This window comes from Cyanistes caeruleus, chromosome Z (assembly GCF_971803275.1).
Source record: "Cyanistes caeruleus chromosome Z, bCyaCae1.hap1.1, whole genome shotgun sequence".
NCBI classification, from domain to species: domain Eukaryota; kingdom Metazoa; phylum Chordata; class Aves; order Passeriformes; family Paridae; genus Cyanistes; species Cyanistes caeruleus.
The window spans coordinates 54,136,839-54,160,024 of record NC_141732.1 but is presented as its reverse complement, the minus strand read 5'-3'; the positions used below and the strand labels follow the sequence as shown (position 1 = coordinate 54,160,024).

General features: G+C 36.2%; 1 protein-coding gene across 11 annotated transcripts in view; it reads right to left on the bottom strand.

The window, feature by feature from the left end:
* Nucleotides 1-12,792: 12,792 nt before the first annotated feature.
* The window catches only part of RFX3 (regulatory factor X3), a 116,912-nt gene continuing 106,518 nt past the window's right edge, over nucleotides 12,793-23,186 (bottom strand). For 6 of the 11 annotated variants that reach the window (XM_086867906.1, XM_086867909.1, XM_086867907.1 and 3 more), the window contains 7 exons: nucleotides 21,651-21,748; nucleotides 21,237-21,386; nucleotides 19,547-19,755; nucleotides 18,426-18,579; nucleotides 16,304-16,346; nucleotides 15,930-16,004; nucleotides 15,164-15,413 (listed from right to left, as the gene is read on the bottom strand). In XM_086867906.1, coding sequence (XP_086724032.1) covers nucleotides 15,175-15,413; nucleotides 15,930-16,004; nucleotides 16,304-16,346; nucleotides 18,426-18,579; nucleotides 19,547-19,755; nucleotides 21,237-21,386; nucleotides 21,651-21,748 — 968 coding nt within the window. In that variant the 3' untranslated portion in view covers nucleotides 15,164-15,174. Of the gene's footprint in view, nucleotides 14,229-14,634; nucleotides 14,679-15,163; nucleotides 15,414-15,929; nucleotides 16,005-16,303; nucleotides 16,347-18,425; nucleotides 18,580-19,546; nucleotides 19,756-21,236; nucleotides 21,387-21,650; nucleotides 21,749-23,186 lie in introns of those variants that run through there. The other 5 variants (XM_086867910.1, XM_086867914.1, XM_086867911.1 and 2 more) reach the window with 3 other exon arrangements.

Below are 23,186 nucleotides of genomic sequence, written 5' to 3'. Positions count from 1 at the left end.
GAGGTTCGCAGCACTCCTTGCGAGCTCGGCTTCCCTCTCCCTGGCGTTTTTCTCTTTGCTTTATTTTCGAGGAGCGTAAGGGTGCAACTGTGATGTCCAGCAGTGGATGTCGCTGTTTTGCTATAAAAGTTTTTCCTGGATTGTGTGGGTTTTTTTTTTGTAGTTCGGTAGTGCCACCCCCGCCCCATCGTGGTAAAAGGAGAAAAAAACCAACCAAACAAACCCCCAGTTAATTAATTTCATATATACGCCTCTGTGTCAAAAATACAGTAGGAAGGTTAATTAATCAATATTTGAGAAGTGTTCTTGGGTTGAAAAGTACCGTGTGAATTTTAAGTTGGCCTCAGCTCACTGTATTTCCAGACATTTGTAGCATGTATGTCAGTAATGTCTGGGCCCAAATGATTACTTGGGCTGTCCTGTCTGGAAAGGAAGCAGATGTACCCATCCTGACTGCATTCAAAGGACTCTGTGATTGTACGAAGTGATGATATCCAGCTACATAGAGAACTGTTCATTAGAGAATTGCACCTCTGAGCTTCTTTAGCCACAAAATGTACGGAAGTGGCACACACGTTGCTGAACCTCTGTTGCACTAATTATTGAGAGGTTTCATCTGTAGCAATTACCTTTTGATTGTTCAGTGAGGGAATTTGATGTTAGCCCTGTGTGAAGGAGGAACTAGGCTGTCTGCATGTGCCATCAGGTGCATAGTGCACTGCACACAGTACTGCAGCACTAAGCAGTATTATTTACACCCAAAGCCAGTTTCACAGCCCCTTAATTAACATCTAGTCCAAATAACAGAGATTTCTGGGCTGTCAAATTTATTATTGCAGTGAAAAGTTGAATAAAGACAGGTAAGGCAACACTACATTTGTTTAGCACAGAAGAAGGTATCTACAGGTAGCTGAAATACAGGGCAAATGCCAGCTAAGAGTTGTAGAATTCCAGTGGATAAGCAGGAAAGTGACATGCAGAGAGATTTTACCTCTCCTAGATGTGAGAACTTAATGACACACCAGTAATAAAATGGAGCAACAGGCAAGATGTTGTTGCTCACAGTGCTCTGAAAAAGATGGTGGCAAGGCTGGTTTGGAATTTTTTCACATGTACAAGGAGACAGAAGAGTATCTTTTTTTACCAGGATCTTTACTGGATGACTACCTCACCTCAGCAGAAGTGTGACATTGATCACCTAGTCCTTGGCAGCTTCTCACACACCTTAAAGATAAACAGTGTCCCGCAGAAGAGGCCAACTTCAGGCAATGGCTGTCTCTGCTTTTACTGCCTCAGCTTCAGCTTGCAGCCTTGGTTCCAGCTTCAGGCACCACCACTAAACCACTGAACAGCTATATGCCTGTGGCTCCAGTACACTAGTTTTTAGCTCAAAAGTGAGTGTAAGGGAACAAGCTTGCTTCTTGAACCAAATAGATGTGTTTTTGAGGAAGGAAGTGGGGAACGGGGACATGTGGGAAGAGTTATGAGATAATTTCTGTATTGCAGCCCTTTATCAAACATACAGTGGGCAAATGTGTTTTCTGAAGGCATAAATTATTTTTAATTATCAAACAAAGTATGAGGGCAACGTGTCTGAAAAACCCTCCTGTATTCCTAAAATTTTGAAAAATACCACCTAGTGTGAACTTGGACTACTGAAGAGAGGAAATTTTGATCATTCCTTTTAGCCTTTAATGCACATGTTGAATTCTTTGGCAAATCAGAAAAAAGCCAAAACAAAACAACACTACTGATAATCAATTAATGTTCTGCCTTTTTTAATTTGCTATCATTTTCCTATCCAGATTTCCATCTGGATAGTCTCTTTAAACTATGGTGTTATTCAAGATTGTGAGGGAATAACTTCAAGGGTTATTGCTCAAACAAGTCACTACAATATTGACTTGTAGTCAATACAAGAATTGACCATATGAACCCTCATATGGTCAATTCCATCACAATTTGCCTGTAAACAAGATGTCGCTCACCTGAAACTGCTACCTTGTTGTGAATGCTTTTTTGTGTGTGCACCATTTTGGTTTCAAAACTGATCTGTGGAAGTAACAGGAAAACAGTTTTTAATTTAGTTTTGTCTTTCATTGGCCATCAACAAAGTCAGCAGTATCTGTAGTATCAAATTAATGCTACCAACAGGCTCATCACTAATCCTATAGACACTAGATTTTCAGTGTCTCTTGCTAAATCAACTATTTTGTACTTAAAACCAAATATTAAGTCCAGAGGTGCAACAATATGTTCTATTAAACATTATTGTTGAGCTGCTGCTTTGACATTGAAGACTAGAACAGATCAACCAGCATTTGTTCTGTAGGCATACTCTGTGCTGTAACACAGAACTGGGTTTGAATGTCATAGTCTTTCCCATCTGGACTGTTGTCTCTGCATAGACACACTGCTTTTAAAGTCGAGAGCAACTGCAGTTACAAACCTGCTTAGTGGGTTTAAAGGTATCAGGTCTGGTGGTATTTAATGAGAACAGTTATTTCCCCTTCAGGCACCACAACAGGATTTGGATTACCTATTTGACCACTTTTTAATTTTTAACAGAAAGAAAAGTCCATCCACACTTTAAGGACATTTAAATCAATTAAATTCTCTTTAACAGGATTGATTGATCAGTAAAGCTTGATTGGGGTACGTTATTCAGCATGGATGTTGTTAGCTATTCTGTCAACTTTGTCAGCAGAAACATCCAAAACCAAGGCTTTTTTTATCTACTTGTTGGTGTAGTAAAGCATGGATTTGAATTTGCCATAATAAATGAATGGAGGTAAAGTGTGCAGATAGAAGAATTATGCTTCCCAAAGACACACAAAATAGTCCAAGTTCACAGGAAAGGAATGCGGTCATTTATGTGGTGATGATTACAGCTGTCCCATTTTCTCACAATTTTAATTATTGCACCTTTTGATTTGGGCTGATTGTCTTTCTTGGGTGAAACTGGAGGAAGAAGGGAAGTCTAAATTTTTCTCTGGCATTGGAAACCTGTTGCTGAAGGACACAAAACAATTCACATGAACACTTTTCAGTGTTAGAACAGGAAAGAAGTAACCTTTATTCTCTGACTCCAGTGTTTATAGATTCTCAACAATGACCAGGGATTGGATAACTAAGTTACCACCTTCCCAAGCACACTGGTCATGCAAAACATCCATCAAAAGACATTTCTTAGAAGGAATGTGATAAACAACCTATGTTTATAGAACTTTCATGGGAAAGTAACTAAAACTGTGAAAACATTATCAGAAGGCTTTACTTTTCAGGGCAACAGGAAACCATGTAAGACCAGGGAAATCAATTGGTGAAGTGATTGCTACTGTTCTGAGCAAGTCACCTTGTCACTCACATGGACCAGTAAATTCAGTGCCTGTGTTGCAACGACACAATTTGTGATCCTAACTTCAACATGTTATTGCAGCTTTTTCAGCTGTTTCTGACACACTCTGCCAGGACACCATTTATTGTGGGGAAAGGTAACATCCAGCTGCAGAATATTGTGACAGCAGTCTTGTAATATCTCTTCCATCTAGATCTTTGAAAATATGTCTGTTTTACTAACAAGTAGGTTACCAAGTAAGTACTGACCAGCTACATCTGCCATGAACTCTGAGCATAAAAGCAGCAGCAGCTCTTGTATACAGTGTGCCTGTGGCAAATACATAGTTACCCTTACTAGAACAGTTCTGCTTATAAAACATTTCAAATAAAATGTAAGCAGTAGCACACTTTGGTCAAGAAGGGATTGTTTAGGTTTTTGCACAGGAAAGTCCTACATGTTAGGTTAGTTACTGTATTGGAAAGTACATGTACAATGCAATTTAGCAAAATTTGAAATGAGACCAGTAGAACCAAGTCAGAATAAAAAGTCTAGCATTCTGTTAACAGTGCCAAAACCAGATCTAGGTTTCTGCTTCCTCCATGCCTTGGTCAAATGCTTTTGTGGAAAAATAACTAGCTCACATTTCATGTGGTTTTTGGCATAGACCTTGATACAGGATTAAACAACTGATGCACACTGGATTGCTGCAGGCTCTATGTGATTTTACATAATAAAGTGAATGTTTTAGGTAAGTCAAATTATATACATATATGTTATAAAATAACTCAATGTAGAATGTATCTTACTTGTCTGACAATAACATTGTGCAGAAAATTACTGTTCAGAAGTAATAGAAATAATTTATTACTTTTCTTACAGTTCTGTTTTCTTACAGTACCCAGTATTTTCAAATTTCTCCTACATTTTACCTGTACTTCATGCTTAGAGGTATGGATCTGTGGATCTGTGTTACTGTGAGCAAAACTTTCACAGTAAAATCAGTTAAATTACTATGAATAGCAGAGGTTGAATTTTGCAAGCTCTTCCTGGTAGCATTATCAGTGGAAAAGAGCTGAGCAATGTAGGTTGTTGGCTATATCAAGAGTTGGTTGGTGTGTAGATAATCTAGGTCCCTCTACAGATTGTTTTCCCATGTATGTGTTAGAGAAAAACCTATTTAGTCTCAGCAAGGCACCTGCTAGAAAAGAAAGCGTCATCTCAATTAGCAAACCAATTAGGAGTATTCTGTAAACATAGAATAACATGAGGTAGCACTCTTAGGAAGTTATTTGATTGTACTGAAATTGATGATTATAATGAAGATGACAAGGTTGAGTGCCTACAGTAAGACAGGGGGAAGATCAGTGGGGTGAAGTCATGAAGTCTATTACAGACAGCCCAACCAGGAGGAGCGGGCATGATGAAGTGTTCTTCAAGTGGCTGGCAGAAGTCTTGTGGTTGCTCTTTTATGTGAATATAACTTCAGCTTGCCAAATGTCTGCCAGAAATAGAACACAGCAGAGAGGAAGAAGACCAGGGTGTTCTTGGAGTGTGTGGAAGGTAACTTCTTGACACAGTTGGTGAAAGAGCCTACAGAAGAGATGCCTTTCCAGACCTGTTTGTTTTTTTGTGTTTATGCTCATCCTGGCAGGGGTAGAGTTAACTTTCTTCATAATGGCTGGTAGGGGCTGCATTTTGGATTTGTGCTGAACACAGGGTTGGTAACCCAGAGATATTTTTGTTATTGCTGAGCAGGGTTTGCACAGAGCCTTTTCTGCTTTCGGAACTGGTGTGGGGACTGAGGGTGCTTGGAAGGCTGGGAGGAGACAGAGCCAGGACAGGTGACCCAAACTGACCAAAGGGAGATTCTAGACCATGTGGCGTCGTGTTTAAATGCAAGTGGTTCTTATTGGATTGTGTGCATGGCTTTTGCTTTCCCTATTAAATGCCTTTATCTCCACAAGTTTTCTGGCATTTACCCTTCCAGTTCTCTCCCTGATCCTGCTGGTGGGGGAGAGAGCAAGTGGCTGCCCGGGTTTGGCTGATGGCTGGACTTAAACCATGACAATGAGCAAAGAAGGACTGGTGGGTAATGCAGTGGTTGGTGGCTGTCTTGGGCAGAGACCATGAAATATTAGAATTTTCAGTTCTGGGTGGAGTAAGGAGGGGCACCAGCAGAACTTCTGCCTTCGACTTCCATTTGGCAGACCTTGGCCTGTTCAGAACATTGATTCACAGAATCTCTTTGGAGTCAGTCCTGAAGGACAGAGGAGTCCAGAAAGGCTTTGCTTTAAAAATGAATTATTAAATATGCAGGATCAGGCTGTCCCCTTGTCTAGAAAGACAAAACATCAGGAAAATAGACCAGCCTGGTTAAAGAGAACTTGGGGGAAAAAAAAGAGAATCTATCATTTCTGGAAAGACAGTCAAATAACTTGGGAGGACTGCAAGGATGTCGCAAGATCATGTAGGGAGAAAATTACAGGGGCCAAAGCCCTACTATAACTTGATTTGGCCAGATCAGTTAAAGACAGCAAAAAAAGTTCGTATAAATACAGTGATAGCAAAAGGAGGGTCAAGTACTGTCTTCATTATTTGTGGAATGCAGAGGGTATAGTGAGTGACAGGGCATGAGAAGGCTTTTTTGCCTTGGTCTTTAATATCATTCTCAGTTGTCCTTGGGATACTCAGCTTGAGAAATTACCAGAGCCGGAAACTGGTTGATAGGAAGACGAGTGATGTCCCCATTATCCAGGAAAAAATGATTAGTGACCTGCTGTTCCAATTAGACACTCACAAGTCTAAGGGCCCTGGTGAGCTCCACCCCAGAGTAATGAGGGAACTGGTAAAACAACTTGTCAAACCACTCTCAATCATCTATCAGCAGTCCTTGTTACCGTAAAAGTTCTAGGAGAATGGAAATTAGCAAATGTAATGCCCATCTGCAAGGAGGCTTGGAAAGATGATTCTGGGAACTACAGGGCTGTCACTGTCAGTCTTACCTCAGTTCTGGGCAAGACTATGGAAGAGATCCATGAAGCCCATTACATGGCACATGCAGGGCAACCAGGGCATCAAGCCCAGCAAACATGGATTTACAAAAGGCAGGTCCTGCTTGACCAACCTGATCTCCTTCTATGACACAGAAATCTGCTTAGTAGATGAGGGGAAGGCTGTGGGTGTTATCTATCTAGATTTCAGTAAAGCATTTGATACCATTTCCCACATAATCCTTCTAGAAAAAATGCTTGTGGCTTGGATAAGTGGACTCTTTGATGGGTGAAAAACTGCCAGGACAGCTGGGCCCAGAGAATGGTGGTGAATGGAATTAAATCACGCTGATGACCTTTCACCAATGATGTTTCCCAGGGTTCTTTTTGGGGATGATTTAAAGATGTTTAACGTCTTTATCAATTATCTGGGTGTTGCAATTGAGTGTCCCCTCAGTCAGTTCATGGACAACATCAAGCTGCATGGGAGTGTTGATCTGCTGGAGGGCAGGCAGGCTCTGCAGAGGGATCTGGACAGGCTGGATCATGGGCCAAGGCCGTGCTGTGAGGTTCAACAAGGCCCAGAGCTGGGTCCTGCTCTTGGGTCACAACAGCCCCAGGCAGTGCCACAGGCTGGGGCAGAGTGGCTGGAAAGCTGCCCAGAGGAAAAGGCCCTGGGGGTGCTGGTGACAGCAGCTGAACAGGAGCCAGCAGTGCCCAGGTGGCCAAGGAGGCCAATGGCATCCTGGCCTGTGCCAGCAATAGTGTGGTCAGCAGGAGCAGGCAGGGATTGTCCCCTGTACTCAGCACTGGTGAAGCTTGAATTATGTGTTCAGTTTTTGGTCCCTCACCTTAAAAAGGACATTGAGGTGCTGAAGCTTGTTCACAGAAAGGCAACACAGTTCATGAAAGCTTTAGAACATGTCATATGAGGAACGCTTTTGAGAGCTGGGTTTGATGAGACTTGAGGAGGCTCAGGGTGGACCTCACTGCTCTCTACAGCTGCCTGAAAGGAGGCTGCAGTGAAGTGAGGGTTCATCTCTTTTGCTGTGCTTGCAGTGAGAGGACAAGAGGAAATGACCTTAAGCAGAAAGAGGGGAGATTCAGACACTAGAAAAAACTTTTCGCTGTTAGGGTGGTCAGAGATCAGACCAGTTTGCCCACAGAGGTGGTGGAGTGACTATCCCTAGACGTGTTCAAGAGGCATCTGGGTGTGGTAATGTGGTTTGGTGGCTTATGGGTCACAAGGACAGTGCAGAGTGGACGGTTGGACTGGATGATCTTGAAGGTTTTTTTCAACCTTGGCAATTCCATGACTCTTTAGTTGCAACTGGTTACTGCTGTAGTTGTAGTCTTGTAAGGTATGATGCAATGCAGGGATCGCTATTGTACTATACTAAGCTTTTGGTCCTTATTTGAAATTAAAGATTAGGTAATATGAGTGTACCATAATTTATGGCTGAACATCCTGCAAAAAGTAAGCTTTAAGGTGGACCTCTTCTACCTTTATCACAGTTTTGTGTAAAATGCCTGTTTTAATCTTGGTAGCCAATAGTTACTCTGATGTTCTGACTTCTATCACTTGGTGAGTCCTCCCTGTTAAAATAAAATTCAGCATTTCTTTGTATGAAATATAATATGAAACATATATGGTTCCTGCAACACATACTAGAGATCCATAGAATATATGAATCGGTAAGATTAGGCCTTCAACTATATTTTTTGAAATTGTCAAAATATCTAACACATTAGCATATTGCAGAATATTTACAGCAAAAATCACAGAAGTAGGTTCTGCTGGTGCCAAACTGACACCACTAATTCCTGGAGGCCAAAGTCTGCATGCCTCTGACTGCTAGCTGTTAACTACACAAATTTGTAATGGGAAATTACTGTTAACATTGAAATTAATAAATACATTACAGTCTCTATTTACTGGGAATATGACAGCAACTCAGTTGAACTGGCACTTCATAGGTGATCCTGCCTTGGCAGGGTGGGATGGATTAGATGATCTTCAGAGGTTCCTTCCAACCCTAGCAGTTCTGTGATTTTGTGATTCAAAATTTTTGCCATCTGAGACACAATTGTTACTTAGTTTTGTTGTTGTTAAATAAAAAAAGTGATCTCATTTCAAAGGTGTAAGTGAAATAATTTTTCTCTCAAAATCAACAGTACAACAGTCCAAAATATCTAGCTATATAAAAACTGAAGCCATTCAGATATGTTTGTAACAAGAAAACAAATTTATTGATTTTAAAAGACAAGACACAATTTTGTTTTGAAAAACACAAGAAAGCTAGCCTGAGTTCAAGTCTGAAATATTCAGAAAAATCCTACTGTCTTTAGTATGTTCCAGTCATTTTTTATACAACACACTAAAAGTTAATATATATTTTTATAATTATAAAAGGTCCCCAGTTATTGTACAGTACACAATACAAATTGCCAACAAACTATTATTTAGCTCCTGCCAGTTTTGAGAGGACATTATATACTAAAAGATTTAGCATTTGTCACAAAAATCACATCAGGAAATACGTATTTACAAAATCAAATACATTATACAAAAAAAACCATCACGTTATTCTGTAAAGATGTCTTCTTTAAATAATTAAAAAGTATATTCAACTGTAGCCCAAAAACTGGAAAAGAACATTACATTATCTCACACATACAATCTACAAAAAGTTGCTTACCTCATTTACATAATATATTCAGTCAACTGGAAAATAAGAGTTTGAATATGTCCTAGTGTTATGATGTTTCTGTGCTGTGGGACTGGATAATGTAATCTGCCACTTACTAAGTGAAATTTAAATGATGGCACTTAAAAAAAATAGCATATAAAATAAATGCAACAAGGGAAGTTTCCTAGAAGGTAAGAAAGCCCTGAGTGATGATAAAATTACTGATTGGTAGCTCTAGAATTAACCTAATTAAAGTTTACCACCTCAGGCACAATTTTCCAAGTTTTTAAAAGGCACTCGAAGTTTCTTTAACAGCCTCATTGGTTATTAACTGTAAATCCAAATTTTCAGTGGATATGAGTGGAAATGGGCAACTTGCTTTGGTACAAAGTGGTATTTTCCCAACATATTTTAAATTGCTTAACTGGGTTACTTTAAGATGGGTATTTAATGTTTAAATACAAGGCAGTCACTTTAATATTGTATGGAAGGAAACTTTACTTGGGGAACCCATTAAATATTCTTTGTGTAAAAAGCTTTTGCTGGTATCAGTGAGTCAAAAAGAATTGAACTGAGTTCCTGTTAAAAACCAATCCATTCAAGGTTGTTCCTCTGAAGTCTAAATTCCTCCTAAAATAACATCTATTATTTCAGAGCAATATTAATCTAGAACTGAAAATTCCTGTAAGATGTTTGCACCATAACCAAGAAAGTGCTTAAGAACATACAAAGAACTTCTTCCTGAATTAGTGTTAAGTGAGGCTCATTTGATGCCCACAGTTTTTTTCTGGGCCTTGTTTTCTACAATGAATTTCAGCCTTAATGAGCAATCTCCAAGAACAATTCTTACCAAATATTTAACTACTCAGGGCTTCCAATCCCAAAATGCCAATTTATTTTTTTTTTTTCAACAGGAAAAGGAGAAAAAAATCAGAATAAAACAGGAGTTAAAATGATAATTTTCAAACTAAGGCATATTTTACTTCAAACAAACACTAGGCAGTCACTTTGTAAGTGGCTTTTACTATTTCTTAGTTAAACTGGTAAATTAAACTCAGGTCTACTGGCACATAAAATCACTAGCAGCAATGATCAAGGCATGCAAACTCAGAAGCATTTACAGTAAATTATGAATAAAAAAAGTTGTTAAATTAAAACCCTTTGAGTATTGCATTTATGTTAATTAATTATGCATTAATTTGCATGAACTGACTAAAAATGTTTACAACTTACTTGCACTATACTACTGACGCAATTCCCTTAAATAACTTTAAATGATACCCTTTTTCTTTGTCCTCAGCTGGACTTAAATAAGTACAGCTGCTTTAGTGTTTGCTGACTGATATTGCAAGAAACCAGTAGAAAATGTACTGTGTTCTCACTTAGTAAGGTGGCATCAGTATCTCTAAGTTAAAAGAATCTTTACTTGCTAACACTTGTTCCCTTGTTCCTGTAAGCAGTCATTTTAAGAACAAAGGGGCTTTAAAAAATATTAGCTCGTGCAATTTCTAGGTTGCTTTTAAAATTCTGACATTCAATAAGGGCCATCCAAACTATACCCTTGTATGTGAAATTTAATTAAATACCTTCATCTTCTAGCTAGTCATTATTGCAGTGACTGAGTTTTAAAAGGAATATTAACATAATTGTGCACTTTTTGTTCCTGTTTCTCACAAACACTGCCAAAAATTTCAATGCAAACACATCAAATATTCTGCAAAATTTATTATTACTAAACCTTCTTTTAGTCCTAAAGATTTCTCTTTTACAGTACCAGAGTATTCCAACACTAATCTATCTCAGGAAATTTTCAAAATAGCTGAATATATTTTCTAAACCTTTATCTTCTAAAGGCATCTTAAAGTAGACAACTTCATATCTGTAGAATCATGTCTGATTTTCTTTGTATATATATGCAGTTACGAAAACCAGGGAGCTGAGGTACTGCTTTATATTACACAGTACGTATCAATGGCAATGAATACTTTGCCTACATCTACTGAGCCCCCTATTAATAAGAAATCCCCATGTTGTATGCAAGTTTATGCAATCTATTTACTTTAGACATAATAAAAAAAATTTACAACACTATAAACTATTTCAGAGTATATGCTCAGTGGACTAGTTAAATCATCTAAAAATCTTTGTTCCCATCATGTTACTTACAATGCTCAAAGGGTTAATGCAAGGCATTATATCAAATTAATTTCCTAATTCTAGAACTAAGCACTGTGTGTTTATGCTTCTATTCCAGTTTTCACTGTCAGTGTTAAATCACCAAACAAATTAGCAGAGATACTAGAATTCCATGTATCAATTTGCTTTAAACTGTATACAAAGAGCATGTCCTGTTAGTGTTGACACGGGCCCAATTTTCAGAAATTCATCTTGCTCTCTCAAATTTGTATTTTAAACTCTGAAATGATTGTTGTATACTTATATTACTAATAAATCTGGGGGTTTTGTCAGCACATTTATGGCTCTCAGTGGTTGGTTTTGTTTTGTAAAAGCATTCTGAACTAAATTGGATTGCAGTGCATCTCTAACATGGATTTTTTTCTAAACAGTGCTGATGTCAATGGTGAGAATGATAAAGATATCTGATCATTTCTTCTAGGGAAAACAAGATAAAACAAAAAGCGTTACAGATACTTAAAAATACCTCGCTTTAAATTAAATTGGTATATAGACCTATGAATTCCTGAATGACAGAACATTATTTTCTTATTTTTTTTAACTAAAGGCAGTAATGCTGTAAATGATCATTTCATAGGCAAATAATTTAACATCTATTTCCCAAATTTTTATGGAACTTTTTTAAAAATGAAGGTGCTTAGAGCATGCTACAGTACAAGCAAAAAAAACTGAAAAAAAAGAAAAAATATGTTGAAAACTGATTTACCACAAGAAAGATGAAAATGTAACAAAACACTTGAACAAATACAAAACTTTTGAAAATTGGGCCCTGTGCTTTGAAAAGGTAGTTTAACAAGACCTCTTCCCCCACACTGTTCACTGTGCTATTTTGTGCTAATGGGGGAAATGCCTCTAAAATAATTATTCTGGATTCCATTTCAAGGTTAGATAAAACACACAAATCATGTCAACTCTCATAATGCCTACCCTGTGGACACATGCTACACCGCTCCATAGCATTGACAACAGACTTCAGAGCTGGTGTGGCAATGCAGCCGCACGCTACACATTGCAGAATACACACTGAGGTATTCATATCTCTCTACTTCAACGATTACTAAAATCCAGCTATTAAACAGCAAGAGTGTGCAAAAGGTTTTATCTAAGTGTTTGATTGAAATTTCAGTAAAAACAAAACAAAAGACCCCCAAATCTGTAAGTCTACAACATAATAAGATAGTCACTCTAAAAATATCTGGTAAAATCTTTAGAATTTAAGCATAAGAATACAGACTCCAGTCAGTTTTCTGAACCTGTGAAAGTTTCAATTTGATAATTCCTTGTTTTCAGAAGCTATGAAATACATTCCATTTCATGTATTCAGATTTTTGTTCAGTTTTGTTTTTTCACTTTATGACAGTTAACAACTGAGTGGAGTGGAGAGCTAAATAATGAAAGAAGACTCGAGTCCCAACATATTTAGCAATCTAATTTACCTTTGACAATTGTACTCTTTTCTCAGCAACAACAAATTCAACATTAAAGCAAGAAACAATAAGAATAAAAGAACACAAACAAACACAAAATTTAAAACAACTACTACAGTATTAAAAAAAAGTTGAAAATTAAAAAAATGTTGAATTATTTTACTTTATTTTACGTGTAAACATCTTATAATGCACAATGAAGGGGAGTAAATATTTATCACAGCTTAGTTTTAGCATTTTTGGTGAAGGGTACAGATGTGCTGATTTCTAAGGAAAAATCAGGACACACTGAGCGATATATGTGACAACAAAATCTATAATGAGATTCAGTGCATTTATGAGTTTAGAAATAATGAATATAAACCTCACTTTTACTTTTTACTGAGGCAAAAGCCATCTACTGACATTAGTAGGAATTATGCCAACACAGAATGAGCTGGATGGGTTCACAATTCTGCAAAGGAATTAAAATTTATTTTTGTGCATCAATAGTGTTAGGACATTTTAGTTTATGTGCAGCTGTATTTGGAGCATATGTAAACTCTAGCAACAAACTTGTTTGCTATAAACACACTTCCATTTTACATGCTCTTCTCCCATTTGGTATATATGACTTTAAAGTCATTTTCAGACACACTAGATAAACCAGAATAAAAGAATCCTAATTTTTTTACGAAGTCTTTCCTGTAAAGTTGATCTTTTTGTGTTCTCATTCACTTTTTGGCTTTTTTTTTCTTATGTAATTTCACTACGTTAGTGTAGCAAATTCATGTGTCTGCATAATGAAATGTTTGTGAAGAAAAACTCGAGTTCTTTTATGTTAATTAATATGGTTTCTATAAACTGATATTATTTAACCATTAAAATGTAATATCTGGCTGATACACCACAAAATATAGAAATTGAAAACATGCACTGCATTATGTACCTGCTCATTTATTTCTTTTTAGTTTTTAAAATTAAAAGTAGGCAAGGGTTTAGAAAATATATAATCATGCTTGGGACTATGGTCAATCTATTTTGACATTTGAAGTTGGTATTAAAGCTAGTTTTGCTTTCCAAATTCCCAAGCAAATTTTATTTCTATTAAAGTGAAATCCAGCTAGAAACGAGAAAAAATAGGTCTATTGTCATTCTAAGAGGGATATTAAAATCATTTAATAATAAAAAAATCCTTTTATTCTTTTGAAGGCTGTGTAACCTGTCCTTACTTCTTAGGGAATTTGAAAATGACAGGCACACCTTGTTGAATTAATTTAAGAGTTAAGAATAACAAAAAGTACTAAGTCTTAGCTTCAGTTCTGTTTAAGGCACCATGTAATAGCCGAGGTACAATGATCCCTGATGTACATTCTTAAATGGCAATGGTCCATCTAGCCACCTATTCAAATTCTACACAATTGGGAATAAGTACAAGTGAGGTGTGCCAGTTACACTGCCTTGTCTAATTTTTGTAAAAATTTAAATCCACTTTGACAACAAGGAAATGTTTTTGAAAGGAAAATGATGCAGGTTGCTACATTCCTTGCATTCTATAAATCACCTTTTCTAAGAGCAGCAGATTGAACCACTAGTAGGAAAAGACCTGGAATAGAAGAAAGTCATCCAAATGGAATGTTTTCCTGTATGTCCAGTTCAGCATAAGTAGCACATACACTTAAAATTAACAATAATCAAGTCACTTCTTTTTAGCTTCAGTTTCTAACATCTGCAGTGCCACTGAACAATCAAAAGTTCAGTGGCCTCACATACAGAATCAGTAGTCTTCAAAACAGAGGAACTGGTATGCAAATAATATCTGAAACTGTTGATTATAAATGAAGCTTGCATTGTTTACATCATATTCAGATAATTAGGTACATTTATGCCATTCAGATTACCACATTCTGATACAATTCTGTCATTTAAACAGCTTCTTCCTCACAGGAAGAAACTAGGAGATCTTCTCAACCCTCCAGCATTATTACAAAAAAATCCCCCTGAATACTCACAATTTTATCAAAATAGTGTCTTCTCGTAGTACGATGAAAAGCACCTTTTATAACAAATTTGATACATCTGCTGTCAAATAAGTATGCCTCCAGTGTAAATCAAAGAAAATAGTTCTTTTGATATTTCACAGAAGTGCATCTAATTAAAAACCTATCTATATGAAATCAGCATAACTAATAATTAACATTAAAATATTTTTTTAAACTATGAAAAAAAATTAAATTATTATAAGAGGACAAAACATTAACATTAAACTTTGCAAAAATCTTCCTTGCATTTGATACAAAGAAACCTCTTCATATTGAGTGGCCAATGTAAAATGATTTCGTTTACAAAAATTTTTTCTAAATTTTTCTAAACAGACCTGGCAAAATACATACACCCATTCCATTTAACAACTCCAACAAAATAATGATCAGAACAGTTACATTTGACAACAGTCAACCTTCGGACTTACTCTCTTTTTTTTTCCTTTTTCATATTAAACCTAAACAGCTAATGCAATGGGGCGTGTGTTGGAGGCCAGGGGAAGTTTCACATTAGACTGCAGTATATGTATTTCCAGTAGCACTGCATTGTCTGATAGTCTGAGTAGTTGCAACAATGTGCTCATTATGAATTGGGTTCAGGAGGTTCTGCTGGACTCCACTCTCAAGCACTGGCTGCATGCAGCCCACCTGGAATGCCTGGTTTAGCTCAGTTTTCTCTCTCTTAGCTTGTGGCTCTCCACTTTCATCCAGCTCTTCATCTATTTCACTTTCAACTTCGCTGCCCTCATCTGCACAAACAAACCAGCATGTAACTACCACAAAGTGAGAAGTTTCTAATACAAGGCTCTTTATTTTGGAAATAATAGTTGAAATACAGGGAAGCAATCTGATAAAACACAAACTGAAAATTAAAATTTTAATGGAAAAAAGTCAGCTGTTAAATAGACAGATTCAGGTTTGATCACTTGAGCTACACACTTCTGATGTGAAAAAAACCCCTGCTATCTCAAGAGGTCTAACAAACAATGTTAACTTCATACTGGAAAATGCTTCATTTCCTAAACATGATGAGCAAGAGTTGTTACTTTTAGGGATAGATATGGAAACTGAGGTGAGATTTGTGGTCACTTAACCCCAAATTTTGGCAAACATTCTTATACTCACTAGTTGAGTGTTCTGAGGTCAAATCACTGCAAATCACTCAAGCAGTCAGTACAAGAATGCATGTCAAAATAGGGCATAAAGAGAATACAAGGAACTAATTTCCCCCGACTACTTGCATACAATTCTGCTTCCTGACTTACCGAAACATTCACTACAGTTCAACATCCATAAGCCTACTCCTGTCTTTCTTCCCACAGCTGTTACCCTCCTCCATCCTATTAGATATAACAAAATTTGCATAAAAATTGGAATATTTCTTTGTGACAACAATAAACATCTTAAAATTATTATTGTAGAACAAACCTACAGTATTCCAGTCATTATGACATGTGGCATATTATATACGTAACTATTGTATTATATCAGTGTATTCATTAATCATACACATGTACTTTAAAGAAGGATACAGCCCTAAATTCTGTTTGACTGTGTTTCTGAAACATAAGGATTTATTTTGTTCAGAGACACATTAGCTCTACACAGAATTACACCCTGGAGATACTAAAATGCTTACCTTTATCCATATTTCCAGGGGACACAGCATTTAAATCACCAAACTGTAAAATAAACAATAAAAAAAAAATGGACACAGTCTTAAGGAAATGAGGACTTAGAATATCTATGATGTAGGGAATCTGTGCTCCACTGGTTTGATGGTTGCATTCATTCAAATGCATGATCTTAGCTGCAGCCACATCCATAGCAGAGCAATTTCCCATTCCATTTCAGTCTTGTGCTTATTAAGACAATTATCACTAAGTAAACCCTCAAAAATTAGAATGGAGAAGACCAACCTTTTTTAAAGATTGCTTCTTCAGGGCCTTTGTTGTTTCAAGTGAACTATTTCTGTGTTTTATAAAGCCATAAATTATATTGGATATTCATTCTGAACTGCCAACATTACAACAAAAAACTCCTTTAAAATTTCCCAGGCACCAGTTTAATTGTGCTGGAAACAAAATGAAGCATGTCACAGTGTTGTTAATCCACCTGTAAGGCAGATGAATGGCACTGCTGAGAAGGGGTTTATAACTTGGTAACTGATTTACTTCAAAATTTTCTTTTAAAAGAAGCAGCATATAAGTTAGAAACCTTCTTCCCTTTCCTTCCTCTGTTTCTTTTGTGTAAAATTTGGAAGAGTAAAATGCCACCAATGGATATCTAAACATTGTTTAGATAGATACAATTCTAACTTATAAATGATGATACCAGTCTTTTCCAGAAGAATTTTGCCAATACCTGTGTCAAAGGGTGGAAGAAGAGGAAGGGAGAAGTATGAGAATGCTTTTCTCAGCTGCAACCAGTTTATACTGTTTTACAGTGCTTGTTGGACAGTAATCTTCCTCATTTTATTTCAGCCGTTGAACACACAGAAATGTAAGAAGACATGCATTTCATGCATTACTTCTATTCTGCCCTTCACCTCCAAAAATTCTGCAGTACTTACTTTCTCACAGTATTTCCACCTTCAGTCTCATGAACTCTGTGGAAGGCCCTGTGCTACATTTATGCCTAACATATTAAAGTCTGCTGAGACAACAAGAATGTAGTACCTGCATACTTGTGTAGTACCTTCTGCAAATGTAAGGCAAGAAATGTAAGAGCATGTACACTGATGGTGGGTCCTTCTACTAAGTAGAAATATTATTTAATTTTTCTGAAACATGTCATGACACATGATATAAAAAATTTGACAAAGCAAGATGAGACATTATCCAACTTCCCTTGAAAGTATATAATATCTTTATAGTATTTGGTAAGTCTATCAATATATCTTGTGGGAAGAATGACAACTTAACTGACAAAATTACCTGTAATTTATAGGTAACACAGAACGTGATAGAGTGACTTGCAAGTGTGAAAATGTAACAAATCCGTCCTATTAAAAATTTAGCATATTTTCAAATATATCCATTTTCCAGCACCTTTGAAGCATTATTCTTTGGGAACAGTTCATGCTTTCCTTACTTTCTTACTCAAAAGAAAAGGTCAGATGAACTACTGAAAGGAAGAAGATAAGAGAAACTTTGCCCTGCAGATACCATAGCTGAGTATAAAAAAAGAGTTATGAATTGAGACTCTAGATCTGCTTTTTAAACCAATTGTCTTTGAAACAACTGTATGAAAATGAAATGTGTTGCAAACCTCTATGTATGTCTGCACTGGTATGTGAACGGCCAAAATTCTGTACAGCCAAAATTCTGCATGTAAACCATTTTTCATATGTCAAAAAGGGTATACATTGTGTGTGGGAATTATGTATGCAAATGCATGTAAACATATCCACAGAAGTAACATTTTCCTATTACTATGCTCTTTTTCATTTTCACATAAAATGTTTGGGTTTTAAAAAGTGGAAAATGGCTGTGGGTTGATCAACATGCTTCAAACTATGCACATGAATCTGTGTGCAGATTCATAAAAGAGCAAGTTCATTTAGAAATAATTGATTTTAAGAATTCAGTGTGATTTTACTATTCTTACAACGAACCAGTGAAACAAGTTTGAAACCACTGTATATATTTGTCACTTAGTCTATTGGCCTGCCATTCTACAAACACACTTAAATATGTGCAGAAACACTTTCTCCAAATCATCACTAAATCTATCAGTCTAGTCTCTTACAATTATCTTACCTCTCCCATAACTGCAATAGGTGTCTCTCCTGTTGCCTGAGCAACACGATGTTCTACTAAGTAAAACATGTATTCATCGTATAGCAAGCGGATCAGATGAAAAGAGCCAAAGCTAGCAGCACTGCGCAAGGTTAAATCCCGAATCACCATTGAGCTATTCGAAAATAAAAAATATATATATGTTTATGTATTATATGTCACAGCCATTTTAACATTTATCCATGTAGACAGACATTTCACCTCAAAACCAATATTCTCAAAAGCAACATTATCCTCAAATGTCTGATTTAAAGGGATGACCAGGAAAGGACAATTGTTTGCTTCTCTCCTTTCTCTGAAGATACTGTTGGACACCACATAAGAAATAACCAGACTGGATTGGTTTTGGTATTGACCCATGCATAACTACCACTAATTCATCAAGTGTAAAACTTAACTTGAAAAAACTTTGTTGAAAAATTAAACAACTAAAATGGTAAGAAAATTATTTGATTTTAAAGAAACTATTGCTTAAATAGTGTCTCTTGTGTCAAACTTTCCAGGGCAATGCTTTTAATTGCCAGAATTTAAAAAGCTTTGAATCTTAGAATTCAAAAACAATAGGCTTGTGTGTTCGTATTAAATCTTCGTATCTTCAGCAAGCAGTTGCTACAGTCAGGTTCAAAGAACAAGGTTTACTCTGATAACTGTTTCAATAAGCAGCTAACATGGAATGCTTGTCTTAATGTTCTTTTCATACATAAAAAACAGCTTTTGCCTTTCTTATCTAATAAACATTGATGCCACAATGTTTTAGTAAGTAATACTAAAAACAGTGACTTGATGACTGTGTAGTTTTTTAACCAAAACAATTCATAATATGTTTCAAACTCTGGACAAAATTACACCTGTATTCATTTTCAGATGGCCTTTAAATCAATAAACAAGGGCCATTTAGGTCCCTGTTAATTTGCTGATAGCCTCGAGTTCAATGTTAGTAACAGAAGTCCACTGAAAAAAACCCCATGTTTTTCATGATGTACCAAGCCACTGTTTGATATTAGATTTGTCAACTTCAATACAATGCACAATTCAGCAATTAATAGAATAGTTAGAATGCTTTAAAATCTACTAAATACTACCTGTAGAAAGACCATTTTAACAGAAATTGCCGTGCTGCTTTAGGAAAGCTGGGTCTTCCTTCATACGGTTTCAATGCTTGCATCATTACATTATCCAGCCAGGCAGCCCACTGCTCCAGAGTGCTCTGCTGTTGAAGAGTCATCTTGAAATCTGTTTCCAGTCTCTGAACCATGTTGTCATCACACTGGCACACCCAGGAAGCCTGCTCCTGTTACAGCACATGGCAACTCTTGAATTGACAATACATAAGCCAAAGCACACAATGTAATTGTATCTCAAATGTTAAGCTTTTCAATGGGTGAAAGAGAATAAACCCACTTACTAGACAGACTAAGAAGTGTTTTTTCATTTTACATCTACTGTAATTTTGTTGAAAGCAAGTAGCTGGGAAAAGCATAGCAAAAAAAACCAGACATCAAAGAAAGTAATTAGAACAAACAATGAAAACAACAAAGGTTTCCTGTTTCCCACATTAATTTGTGAAAAAAGACTTCTACTTTTGTAATTTTTCTGCTGAAATACTTATATCTTGTAATTTTTTTCTGGGATTTCAGGCAGGGCAAACAGGAAGAAGAGTCAAATGCAGGGGACTAAAGTAATAAAAGAAGTAGTAAGAAATCAAATGCAACATTCCTTTTATTCTGAAGAAGTTAAGCTTAAAGACAAATCCTGTTACATCTTCATGTAAAAGAAAATTTGTATGCAAACAAGGATTGTTTGCTGATTCTATGCAGTAATAGATTACACATTACTTAAAGACAACATAAGCTGCACACAAGTGGAGAAACACATTATGCATATAGTAATCAGCAATTTAGTCAGTGTTACCAAGTTTAAATAAAGCTAACTTTTCAATTCAGAAAATGAGAAAAAATGACAGCTCACTAACTGCAAGCCATTTCCATTTAAACTCCAGCTGTCATGTGCCAAGTTAACATCTCATTCACAGACTCTGTATCCATGTCAACATATTACTGTACTTAATATATTCTATCTTTGGTCAAGAACTTTTGACTAGATTCCTGCTAAGTGTGTTAGCAAGTAAATACTTGTTCACAATGAAGAGAAACAGAGAACTACCCAGAACTGGAATTTTTCACTTTACTAGCTAAAAGGACAAAATTATTTTTCCTCAGACAAGCAAAAACATATAGAGAAATTAAGCTTAGTAAAAACATTCATTTATGCTCTATAGGTTCTAACCATACTAATCTAATCTATTATTCAGGAGTGTTCAGGAGATCTTGTAAATTCAGGCAGAGCAAGGTAGAAAAAATATACTAATATATAGGGTTTTAAATAGAGACAGTCTCTACTGAAAACACAATGCATTTAATAACTTTAAGAGACATTCAGAAGATACGCTACTGCAATCAAATCCTAAAATACCTTTTTTGCTATTAGTAAGACATGATTCGTGGTGAATCCAAGAAAGTATCTGCTCTACATTTGCATAAAAGTTGAAAGAATATGTGTATTTCAAGAGAGTAAATGGAAACCAGGTAATGGTTCTGAGCTCTTATCTTCCTAAAGTGTAAGCTGTCACATTTGGACTGAGTCACTACATATATGAATGAACAAAATATTAGTGCTTGACATTCTTGATAGAATGACGCCTGACAATGATGTTCAAAAATCACAGACAAAGTAACACTTAAAAAACCCCTGCTATTGAAAACTAAATTTTACCTGAACATTGGCAAAATCAACACGGTTGAGATCATTGAGCATCTGGTTGATTTGTGAAGTATTTTGAAGCACAGCACGAGCTGCTTGAGCCAGGTGATTAAGAGATGTGTATCTTCGCAGAGTCTGGGCAAAGGCACTTACAGCGGCAACCTACGAAGAAATTTATTATTTTTAAATATTGTACTCCGCAGAGTAATTCTACAGATTGGCTTCCATCTCAATGGTGTATATTAATGGATTGTCATATTATTTATTATATCATGTAGCAGATCAAATAATGTTATTGCCTCTCCCATTATTTGATGCTTGATGCTAAACATGAAATTTAGCATTAAAGTTAAAATGCATCTCCTTGAAAATGCTATTGCCCACTTGGTTTGCCACTGCAAGAATAGTACTTCAAGTTTCATCTACCTTGGTTTGTATCATCCTCTGTGGAATATTGTTCATGGCATTTGAAAGCCAACCTTCAAGGCTTTTTGCAAAATTGCGAATGGCTTGGGTCAAGGCACCTGCGCATTGGAGAATAAAAACAAAATGAAAAGAAAGCAGTGTACCTGTCTTGAAATGTTTTACATCCTCAGAACTCTTGTACACAACTTTCAGGTCTGCTGCATTTACTTACTAGACAAATCTAGTCTAGGTTCGAAATGCCTAACTGAGATAAAGATTACACAATAATGATTTTAGTTTTGGTTTAATAAGCAGTTGTGACTTCTTCGCCAGACAATCTTCCAAAGAAGTTTGCAAATTAGCAGTATTGTTTTGGGCACTCCTATACAAGAACAACACAAATTGCAGCAGTTGTGATGGAATTTTCCATCACAAACTTTCAGCTTTCCATTTTACCTAAGCACCTATTTTAAAAACCAAAAGTCTGGGGATAAATCCACTTACAGGAGAACTGCAGTTTTCCCATAAGTCCAAAGAAATCTTAAACTATGTTGTAGTGCTGCTTAATTCAGTTTTAAAGAATAAATTCTATTCACATGCAGTACTTAAGGATACCATCAATAAGCAAGATACAGGAGTGTGTTTCACTGACAGAAAGTGAAATTTTAATAATTTTAGTAAGTGAAATTTTATAATTTCAAATTACCACAATTTCATGTAACAAAGTATCTGTGTTAGCTGAGCCCTCTTATGGTATCAGGTTTTTTTCTCCTTTAAGGTTTACACATGAAGAAGCAGCTTTTTTCTTCAACTGCCAATCCCCTAGCTCACTTGTCCTGCTTTGTAAATTATTTCTGTGCACTTACTGACTATGTATTCACCCACATTTTTTTCTTAACTACAGACAAGATGGAAGTAATATATGTAAATTCTGTATGAATGGTACTTAGACATTTAAGAAAAATATTACTGCTTTTTCACTTCTGGTGTTCTTACTACTCCTTTTTACCCAAGTATATCTGTGTTACAAAATTATTTGCATCACTGCAATGCTGATGTCCTTTAAAAATAAATATGGAAAAGCAGCTCAGGCCTTAAGAAAGGCCTTTAACTAGAAAGAAAAATAAACAAATAAAAGGAATTCCAAGTTCTGAGAAAATAAAATAGCTAAAGTAGCTAATCAGGCATCACTACTGTATAGAACCATCAGGAATTTCAAATGAACTTTGGAGATATATTAAACATAGATTTTTCTCATATCCGTATGTATACATTTAGCCCTTACCAAAACCGTAAGTACCTACATCCTTGAACTCCTTGAATTCCTTGAAGTTCATCTGAACCCTTCCAGAGGATCGTTGCATGATAAGCATGATGCAAAGTAAATGGCCTAAATCATTAACTGTTACTAGTCACACACTAAATGATGTGGCAATGGCTGAAAGTTGATTTGCATATGTACCTAAAAAGCTTAATTTCTAAACCAAAACCCCTCTGACTTGTACAAAACTGAGCTTTACACTCTTTCCAGTACTTTAATGTTTTGTCTGTGTGGAA